At 30.3% G+C, this 11,370-nt stretch overlaps 1 protein-coding gene across 1 annotated transcript in view; it reads right to left on the bottom strand.

Annotated features, from left to right (window-relative positions):
* The window catches only part of LOC139520358 (glycerol-3-phosphate acyltransferase 3-like), a 50,061-nt gene extending 38,691 nt beyond the window's left edge, over positions 1 to 11,370 (bottom strand). The window contains exons 1-6 of the mRNA XM_071312928.1: positions 11,169 to 11,370; positions 9,939 to 10,026; positions 8,339 to 8,478; positions 6,711 to 6,753; positions 5,403 to 5,457; positions 27 to 92 (exon numbers count right to left, since the gene is read on the bottom strand). Coding sequence (XP_071169029.1) covers positions 27 to 92; positions 5,403 to 5,457; positions 6,711 to 6,753; positions 8,339 to 8,478; positions 9,939 to 10,026; positions 11,169 to 11,312 — 536 coding nt within the window. The 5' untranslated portion in view covers positions 11,313 to 11,370. The remainder of the gene's footprint in view (positions 1 to 26; positions 93 to 5,402; positions 5,458 to 6,710; positions 6,754 to 8,338; positions 8,479 to 9,938; positions 10,027 to 11,168) is intronic.

The following is an 11,370-nucleotide window of genomic DNA, read 5'->3' on the forward strand; positions in this document are numbered from 1 at the left end:
AAAACATTCATAGTTTTTCAACTTACCTCATTGGCACAAGGAAGCAATATCTAAATAAAAATCCTAAGCACCACAAGATAGTTAATCGAACACTGAAATTAAAACAAAATTGTATTCACAAACATTTTATCCATATATATACATGTATAACCTAGCTCATACATGTAATTATTTGTAATTATTTGGCTAAACAATACATGTACATTGAATTTGCAAGCATCAATCAAATGAAGATAGTAAACTTTATAATTTCACAACCATAAAATCTTTATGTCATGATCTATGATATTAATGATAAAGTTTAAATCCCTATTCTAATGAAACTACAAGAATATTTTATTGATTATATATTTTTGCTTATAAGTTATGCAAATCACATGTATCTGATTTACTGGATTTGGTTTTTTTCTCATTTTTCTAACGTAAGAATTAATTGCAACTGGTGCATTGGAAAGCTTTGTTTGATCTAGTATATTTGTTGGCAAAAAAGTCTGACTTATCAATCTATGTTTTTTTTTTTATGTTTTTCAGACTGAAAAAGTAAGTTAAGAAAGAAGTAGGTCCAGTAAGAACCCTTTTTGGCACAAAAATATTGCAGTTTTACAAAATTGTTAAAATGTAAACATTCAGTCATTTATTGGAAAGTGGAATATTTTCGTACATAAATATGGGCTGTTTTTGACAATATAATGCACATGTATGGGGTACTGGCATCATTAAGTTATATGCAAAATTGCTGAAATCTTCACAATTTAGCATTTGAGCTAATTTTTAGATGGTTTCCGTCTCAAATGGAAGTGGCCGCATTTGTGTTCACTCTTATTATTTAAATGTACGGTATGTTGTATTTGATGATAATACATAATATATATAAAAGTTCAGTTTGAACACTTTCATTTTTTGACCAAAAAAACTCTGAAAAGTGACATTTTATGGCATATTTCATAGATTTTTCATATTTAGGCTTAAATTTGGCCGTTTTCACATTAACTAATTGCATCAACTGAAGAAAAAAGTGTCCTAAATCTTTCCTCAGATGACCAGATGTACTTGAAATTTTAGGCCAAAATTGGCACTTACCAGACCTACTCCTTTGTTAGTTATTTTACATACACAAAACCTCAGATAATTAAACTGTGTAATAGATTTACAGTCAAATATTAATTAACAACATATATCCTATAGGATAAATATTTATAGGAAGAAAATTTGGAACAAAATCATGCACATAAAAAATTGAGTAATTTCTACTTTTTATTTCAACAACCCAAAAAGTAGATGCTACTACTAATATGAAATAAATATACCAGTTTATATTAGGTTTTTAATATAGGAACCATGCAACATTTCAAACCCTTCAATACAAAAAAAGAAAAGTAGAATATCATTTCAATATCAATTTCATAAGGGAACAGATTACAACAGATATAAATTGGTGTTTCTTTTCATGACTTATACTTGAAAGGAGTAGGTTCAGTAAGACTCCTTTTTGGCCCCAAAATATATCAGTTTTACAAAATTGTTATAATGTAAACTTTTAGCTATTTATTGGAAAGTAGAATACTTCTGCTACATAAATATGGGCTGCTTTTGACAATATAATGCACATATATCGGGGAACTAGCATGATAAAGTCATACTGAATACTGAAATCGTCACAATTTTAGCATTTGAGTTAAATTTTAGACGGTTTTCATCTTAAATGGAAGTGGCCGCATTCGTGTTCATTCTTAATATTTAAATGTAAGTTGGATTTGGTGATAATACATAACATATATAAAGGTTGAGGGTGAACACGGATGCGGCCAATTTCATTTTTGACAAAAACTATCTGAAAAGTGACATATTATGGCATAATTGATAGATTTTTCATATTCAAGCTTGAATATGAGCGTCTGAAATGACTAAATCAGTTCAAATATTTCACACAAATTAAGTGTTTAAAAAGTGTAAAAAATCTTCCTCCAAAGAACTTAAAATTTGAGGCCAAAATGGGCCCCTACCTTTGAAATATATGTAATAATAGAACTTTCCCTAAGTATTTTTAAAGATTGAAAGAAAACATTAGGATATATTTAACATAAGAAAAGCTTTAATCTTTTAAGGAAACTTGTACACATAGGTATATAACATATCTTCATCCTTTTTATTTCAGTTGTTATGCCATTTTTTTTTGGCTGTAAAAAAAAAGTAACAAAGTATATTTCAGGAAATTGAGAAAAAAACTTGATGCATAAAAGAAAAGGAAAATTGATAGCTTAATTTTTGAAAAGGATGAAGGTAACTTTACATACAGATAATGCTCTTTGGATTTTATCAAACCAACAGAAAATTTGCAATGAAAGGCTTTGCTTCTGAACCTAACATTGATGGATGGTCCTAAGACATACCCAATAGCGTCTAAGTTACTATGGATTCATGGGGTACTTTTTTTTTGGAGGGAGGATATTTCAATACTGCTTACTTGAGAGTCATAAAATTGAGAATGGAAATGGGGAATGTGTCAAAGAGACAACAACCCGCCCAAATAAAAAAACAACAGCAGAGGGTCACCAACAGGTCTTCAATGTAGCGAGAAATTCCCGCACCCAGAGGCGTCCTTCAGCTGGCCCCTAAACAAATATATACTAGTCCAGTGATAATGAACGCCATACTAATTTCCAAATTGTACACAAGAAACTAAAATTAAAATAATACAAGACTAACAAAGGCCAGAGGCTCCTGACTTGGGACAGGCGCAAAAATGCGGCGGGGTTAAACATGTTTGTGAGATCTCAACCCTCCCCCTATACCTCTAACCAATGTAGTAAAGTAAACGCATAACAATACGCAAAATTTCAGCATATACTGAAATTTTTGAAAATTAGCATTATCTGTATGTAAAAATTAGCATTATCTGTATGTAAAGTTACCTTCATCCTTTTCAAAATTTTCAAAAATTCAGCATATACTGGATATTTTCTGATATCAATGCGTGCATAAGCTTTTCACTTAAAAATTAAATTCATGCATCAAACACTAAGCACAACCTCTTTCACACAATTCATATGTCCCTTTTCAAATATCAATTGTATAAGTTTTATTTTAAATTACAACAAACATATCTCACCCACAAAGAACAAATTGCACCTCATAATTCAATATTTTCAGACTTAAAACATCAGAAACCTTGACCGTTGACATATTGACCTGACAACAAATGGGTCTGACTCTCTTCCCTATGCATAAGTTTAATACTTAATCTTACAAAGAAAACTATATACCCCCATAATATTTTCATATTTTCGTGACAGGAAACTGACCTTTGACCTCAATGATCCCAAAATTAAAACGATTCTTCCCGTTTAATTTGTCTACATAGATTTCATTACATTCGATCAAACAGATACTGAACTTATAATACAGAAACCTGTTAGTATTCAGAACAGGCTTTCAAAGTGACAACTATATGCATAGTCCAGAAATGTGTTCAGTGAGTATAAAAATAGAGTAACAGATAAAGTGACAACAGTACAGAGGGGAAAAATTTGGGAACATAACAAAGATTTTTAATTAAACCAAATGGCATGCAACAAATATATTACTCCCACTTATTTCTTTATCATAGTGATAAGTTTTGTGGTATGCTTGATCATGACTTAAGGTAAAATTTGGCAACAATTTTTCTGTAATATTTTTGGAAAAAATATACTACAAGAACTTCATACCAAATAAAAACTTCAAAGAAAACAAACTTATTGATACAACAAAAAACAATTACCTTAAATCCCTTTGGTTTAAAGATAAAAATAGATATTCATTCTATACATAATATTATTGTTTTTGTTCAACTGACATACAAGAAGATTAAGATATTTAACTTTTCCTTTTCCTATTAGAATTAATTTTGCCAATTTTAAAATGGAAAAAATATAATTGTATTTGAAAATGTTCAATTTTTATTTTATTTTAGAATTTTATTTTATAAGAATGAAAACTTGAAATTATTGTAAATGTCAGGTTATTAATGACAGAATGTTTATTTAACAATCGATAATAAGGCCACGGTTTTTTAATTTGTTGGTTTACGGATTTTCTCCATGAAAAAGTCGGGTCGGTCGGTCGGGAAAAAAATTTAAAAAATACCTTTCAAGACAGAAAACTGATATGCAAAATAAATATATATTTCACCTTTCTAATAATATGTTTGTTATCCTATTTTGTCATCATTTCTTAAATTTTAGTTTAATGAAATATTATTGCTCAGTTGTAATAAAAATTGCATGACATTGCCTAATAATTTCCCGTAAAAAAGGGGGTGCACGGACAAAGACGTAATTAAATTTCATAAAGGAAGACAAATTCACATAGCTCTTAATCAATTCCAGAAAACTTGGTGAATAATGATCTTCAAGAACGAAAACTGATAAAGAAATAAATGTAAAAGCGTGGTAAGAAAATAATTTTCAACACACGCGTCAAAAACATAATAGACTCGTCCACTGGAAAAAACGAGAATATCGGGTTAATCTGTTGTCACGCATTCCCGTTTTTATCCAAATGGACGAATTTTTTTTTATTATCTATGAAACAAGAAAATTTTAAATGATCTGTTAATATTCAGTACTTTAACTTGATGTCCTGAACTTCCACCTGTCCACATTTGGACAAGTCTATTTCTATGAGAAGATGCATCTTACGGACTGTTGACAAATAAGAGAAACAAACTTATTGTGTAATTGGTTTTAAACACGGGTTTCGTTCCACAAAAATATTTGTCCAAACGACATGTCAAGGTCATTAATAATTGATTTATCTATTTTTAGAAACGTAAACTGGAAGTTTCATTTTTTCACAACAGAAAGTGTTATCAATTCTGTTAGTGATTAATGCATTTCATTTTATAAAAAAAGGCTAATTTATTTATTTTTCAGGGATAATGCATTTGTTAGGGTCGGCGGGAATGAAAAAGTATGAAAAGTCAATTTTATTTTTATTCTGGAAATAGGCAAAATCAGGTCGGCGGATCCGTAAACCAACAAATTAAAAAATCCTGGCCTAATATAACTGTAGGTTTAATATAATGAACAGTTAAATACATATGTATGGAAATGTAAAATTACTTAAAAGAAAAGCATTACTGACAATGTGAGGTGCAGAACTTCAAAATCTGTGTAAGATTTCAATGATATATGTTTAAAACTGCACCACCTTTGTATATTTTACTGAAATATGACTTAGTTCCCATGCCTGGAAAAAGGAATTAAATTCAACAAATAATTTCGTAACAGGTGTACAACTTTTTTGAATATATTCACTGTCCTCATCTTTAGTATTTAACAATGGTTTTATGCATGTGGAATGTGTAGGTATGAGAACACCAACTTTGCCTTTTTGACGTAGTATAATTTTAATATACAAACCTAATAAACTGGTGACCTTGTGTAGTTCTGGTTAAAAAGTTCCATGACTTCAACTCTGCAGTAGAAATATATTTTATCAACTTAAATCATTAATGACTCTGATCTTACTTATCATTATCTTAATACTTAATGCCACATGTTTCAAAGAGAATTAGCAAACAACAATTTAAGCCTTTTTCATTTCAGCCATGGATAGAAATTATCAATTGCAAATGGTGATAAAACTGCATACATCTATCATCAACCTAACATTAGTGTCTCATCTTAAACTGATCTAATTAAGAACCGTAACATGCAAATTATGCAAATCGACCATGAATGAGGGGGCAGAGCCAAATAATCTCCATATTCATGAGATGTGTCAATGCTAATACATATGCATACCAAATATTATTGACCAACCAGACAACCATGTGTACTAATGGTTACCTTTAAACTGACCTAAACCACAAACAAATACATGTTAACTAAGCCAAGGTTTTAAAGAAGATAGACTATGACTGAGGACATGGGGTCAAACAATCTGCCTGGAAATGATATGAGCAAATGCTAAATTAATACAACTGCATATAAAATATCAATGATCTATATATCATTATTCACTAGTATGGTTTGCTCATTTTAGAAGGCATGTACAATGCCCTATTGTTTTTCAGATCATCATCATGAGGTCTCTAATGAATTGTTGTTTCATTGGAAATCATACAATATCTTTTTATTTTCATATATAAATAGTCAGAAGATAAAGTTTTGTAATTGCATTTTAAAAGCAATACCTCTTAAAGTTAGTTAGTCTAGTGCTTTCTTAAAAACTGACCTAATCACATAACTAATATCTTATTGATGTTGATGCCGTCGTCTCCTGTTAGATGAGGACAAAGTATAGATTTTCCAACTTCATTGAAGCAAGACAATTTTGTACATTTTTCATGAATTTTTATTTTTTTTAGCTCTGATTGTAACGAATAGCAAAAATAAAAATTTTTGAATCAATAAACTTTTCTTCCATCTATTTTTAAAACACATTATAAAATCAGTCTACAACTCAACATGTAATATAGTACAATGTAATTTGTCTAACCCTAATAATAATACCCTATCATTTAATACTTAACAAGTATACTATAAAAATACAATTTTTCATAGCTTAACAGTCATGACAGTATATTTCAATGATTTTTAGAAGAAATCTCATTTTTGAAAGCCTGCTTAAAAATCTAATCTTGAATTCCTAGAGAAAAAGCTTGACATCTGAGTATTCTATCATCATGATCAAATGATCTTCATTTGTCTTAGTGTTTATCATACCTTCAGCTGTAAAACACTTGGTAACATCATCTTCAATAACAGCCTACAAATAGAGAAAAGATCAAGTGTAAAGCATGGACAATGTGATTGATGATCAACATGTAAGTTCTAAGATTATCAATATTATTGTTATTTTCCATAAATGTTTGTTCTAAAGTAATGATAATTGATTTCTTTATCCCTGTCTGATTCCGAAATCTATCTTATATTTTTTGTCTAATAAGGCAACATACTCTGCATGTTCTGTTAAAAATAAATGAAAAAATATGTTTTCCCATTTCATAATAAAACTAGCATTCTGAGAGTATTGCAAGGCAATACATAGTCACCTACTGGTTAAAAATCATTGTAATTGAACGAAATTCTAACTTGATCTATAACTTGTCATGATGTATTTAACTCCATAAAAATATTAAGTCAATATCTTCAATCATGACGAAAGAAACTGTTGAAAACTGATTATTTAAGTGATTTTTTTTATGTCCAAAGACCATAACTCTGCACAAAAACATCAGATCGGAACAAAATTCCAACTTGATCTTTAACTTGTCATTGTAAAACTATATAGTAATTATCAAATCAATATCTTTCAGAATGACAAAAAAAGTGTGGAAAACTGATTATTATAGTGAGTTTACACATGCCTTGGTGATGATTTTCTTTAATCTTATCCCTCTATAAAACTGAGGATAAATTTGGCCATGTGTAAATTTCCAACAAATCTAGGGCTTCCATGAATAAATTCTTAAATGAAATATATCCTTTATCAAAAATAGATTATTAAAATAAAAGAGTTCACTAAATCCCCCCCAAAAAATTAATATACAGCATTCAGATAATTAGTTTACACAGAATCAATAACAAACAAACCTACCACTAATCAATAAGTATTTTCAAATTGTCAAAAATTCATTCTAGGGAAAGGACTTTAATTGAACAAGGAGAAAAGTTAAAATCGTGAAAATTGAACTTGAACTTGTCATGATGAAACAATTCACCAAATATCAAATCAATATCAAGCATGAAGAAGAAAAGTCTGGAAAACTGATTTGCCAGGCAGATGGACGGATTGCAAACCTAAAGTCCCCTCTGACTTAGTCAGTAGGGGATTAATAAATGGAGAATGCGTCCATTGGGACACAGGTGATGCCCCTGCTTGCGTATTACTTTATGAGGAGACATAACTAGAAAACTGTAAAGTATTAGTAATGGGACCTAAAATTCAAACTTGATCTGATGTGGTAATAAGATTTGTGTATAAGTTTTATAATATTTGGTTTAGGTAAACTTAAGCATGTGGAGCAGGATCTGCTTACCCTTCCGGAGCACCTGAGATCACCCCTAGTTTTTGGTGGGGTTCGTGTTGCTTATTCTTTAGTTTTCTATGTTGTGTCATGTGTACTATTGTTTTTCTGTTTGTCTTTTCATTTTTTGCCATGGTTTTGTCAGTTTATTTTCCATTTTATGAGTTTGACTGTCCCTCTGGTATCTTTCCTCCCTCTTTTAAGAATGGAAACTAATTTCAAGGGTAACACTTAATGCCCCATCCACTGTGGTGGGTGTATAAAAATGTGTTAATTTAAACAATGATATGCATATTGATTAATAATTGTATAAGTATTTCTTACCTCCATACCACACTTTGCAAAATACATAGCATCAGAAATATGAAAATCTTTTTTATCTTCTAAGACTAAATCTTGTCTTGCAGAATGAAATTTCAAACCATCCAAAGACACAGATATATCTCGTCTAATGACTCTCTTCCCTACAGAAAAATATAATCACAATTTTATCATCTAAAGACACAGAAAACAACTGTTCAACAATTTTCAGTATACAAATTCATACAGACTAAGTTTTCTAAAGATTTTATTGAATTCAATAACAAGTTACAAGGCATTTTGATCTCCAGCCTTCTTTAAGGTGGTATTCAACACCTTGACTAAAATTTATTTGGCTAGTTTAATTTTCATAAAATTTTGACAAAATATTAACTTTGACCTTTTGACAAAAATATAAAAATTTCAAAAAAATTGAACCAACCAATTTATCAGAAAAGTTACACTGGTTATATAGCAGTTTGACAAACACTAATTTTGATAATTGAGAAGCTTAATATTCCCTTAACAACACAACGTAATTAAAACGATTAGCTGATTTTACAGAGTTATCTCCCTATAGTGTTAGGTACCACCTTTAATAAAACTGTTGATGCATTTTCAACTGATCAGGGTAACACGAATGACCGAATAACACTGTTATTATCCGAATAACACTTGTAATGACCGAATAACACTTGAAATTTTAATATTATCACATATTGGTGACTTTTGAACATTGATTATTAAATAATAATGTATTATTGATGTATTTTATAACTTAAAAATGATTTACAAAAAGCAGATAAGTTCATAAAGATAATTTTGAATTTAGTGTGTACATCGAACATGGCGGCCATTGTGATTTCTGTGGTCGCCATATTCGATGTACACACTAAATTTTAAAAGTATTTTATGAACTTATCTGCTTTCTGTAAATCATTTATAATTTATAAAATACATCGATAATATACTATTAATTAATAATCAATGTTTAAAAGTCACTACAATATCAAGGGTATTGGGACAGAGGGTGTTTAATGTTTGTCAACAAAAAAACTAGTCATGGCTAAAACTAAGGGCTTGCCATAATAAAATTTGTATGTTTGTAAACTTTTTGAAAGCAATATATACAGTCATAAATCAACTTTGTGCTTGTGTCAATATCTTAAATCCATTCATGTTCCAAAGTGTTCCTCGATTCTTGCGCTTTGGAATCCAGATCATTCACAGACCAAATTTCCTGACACAAAATCATTGCAAAAAATACAAAAAATTCCTTGGACGCAGCGTATTACTTATTTCTGAACATTTCTTGCCATTCTCGTAATCAATCTCTATTCACGGTAGATGATGTTGTCATCATAGAGCAGCAGAATATGTTGACATATTCATTTTAATTAGATTACTCGAAGAAAAAAGAAAACCAAATTTGAAACAGGAAGTTTTAAATAAAATGAAATTAAAGACAGTTACCAGTAACAGAAATGAACGAAATCCGGAAATCGTAAATTTGTTAAAATTTAAAAAAATCGGGCCGGGGAGGGATGAAAATCTACCAATTAATCATGATTAATTTCAAGTCCTTATTTTAACAATTGATATTTTCCCAAAACTAAATTTTTACCTTCATCATCACTATCTACTTCTTCTTCTGTCTCATCATCAGGATTTTCTTGTTTCTGTTGAGCTTTCTCTATTTTATGTCGGCCAAACTACAATGTATAACAAGAATATAACCTATATGTACAGATGTATATGTATCACATAAGTTTATTTTGACCCCTGTACTAATTTTGTACGCTGGTATAAGCGCAGTGACGTAAATGTAGAGGTTTCTTACTTATAGTTGATTTCCAGTACAGGATCCCTCAAGGTTCCTCTTCACCAGACTCGTAATTTAATATGTTTCTTATACTATTTTGACCGTGACTTCCGGATATTTCTGCTCTATAGTCATTATAGTATAATTCTCCGTCCGACCAATATTTGTCTAGTCGATTTTTGAATGAATTTATCGATGGTGACTTTGTTATTTTATCTGGTAGTTTGTTCCAGGTTTTAGCAATTCTAACAGAGAAAGAGTGTTTACGGATATTAGATTGGAATCTTTGATGAACTACTTTATTACTGTTGGTCCTACTACTACATCTTTGTTGAGAATCTTCTGCCTTTCTTAAAAATGAGCTAACTTCTTTGTCGTAGTGTCCGTTCATTGTTTTGAAGGTTTCGATCATGTCTCCTCTTATTCTCCTATAGGATACATGTAATGTAGGTAAGCCTAGTTTTTTTAGTCTCTCTGGGTAGCTCATGTCTTTTAGCCCTGGTAGTTGTTTTGTTACCCTTCTTTGAACACCTTCTATTTTGTCTATATCTTTCTTTTTGTGTGGGGACCAGACTGAGCTGGCATAGTCTAGGTGTGTTCTAACCATGGTTTTGTATAGTGGCATGAATGTCTCTATTCCCAGGTATTTAAATGTTCTTCTAAGAACTGCGAATATGGAGTTTGCTTTGTTCACTTTTTCACTAATGTGGTTTTCATGTTACCCGTATCAAGTTTCCCGTGTGATAATTACAATAACAAAGTTCGACATGATGACCGATAAATTTATAGAATTTACAGGGATACATACACAAATTAATAAGAAATTTTAACAACAGAACAAAAAAGAACCGAATTTTTACTTAATTTAATCGATTTCATTGTTTTAATGTGTAACATTACTGTTTTTCTTAAGGGTTAAATGGTCTTTTTGGATGTTCGTTGGTGTTCGGTGGTGAAAAGACCGTAGTAAAGAAAAGGTAAAACGCAGTATATTTGTCTGTTTGCTTGTTGAGAATTCCAATGTAACCTTACCTCAAACACTTTCAATAAGAATTGCACATATTGTCTTCTTAAACCTAGAGATTTTCCAATAGATGCTAAAAGAACAACCAATAATAACAGACAAGCAACAGGGAAAAATAAAATAGTGATCGTTGTTATCAGCAGTTGTTCCATTTTTCAAGCTTGTCGCTGCATTGATTCATCTGATACGGTCAAACGTTTTGAGAAAGAG

The sequence above is a fragment of the Mytilus edulis genome, chromosome 4 (genome assembly GCF_963676685.1).
Source record: "Mytilus edulis chromosome 4, xbMytEdul2.2, whole genome shotgun sequence".
In the NCBI taxonomy this organism is placed as follows: Eukaryota; Metazoa; Mollusca; class Bivalvia; order Mytilida; family Mytilidae; genus Mytilus; species Mytilus edulis.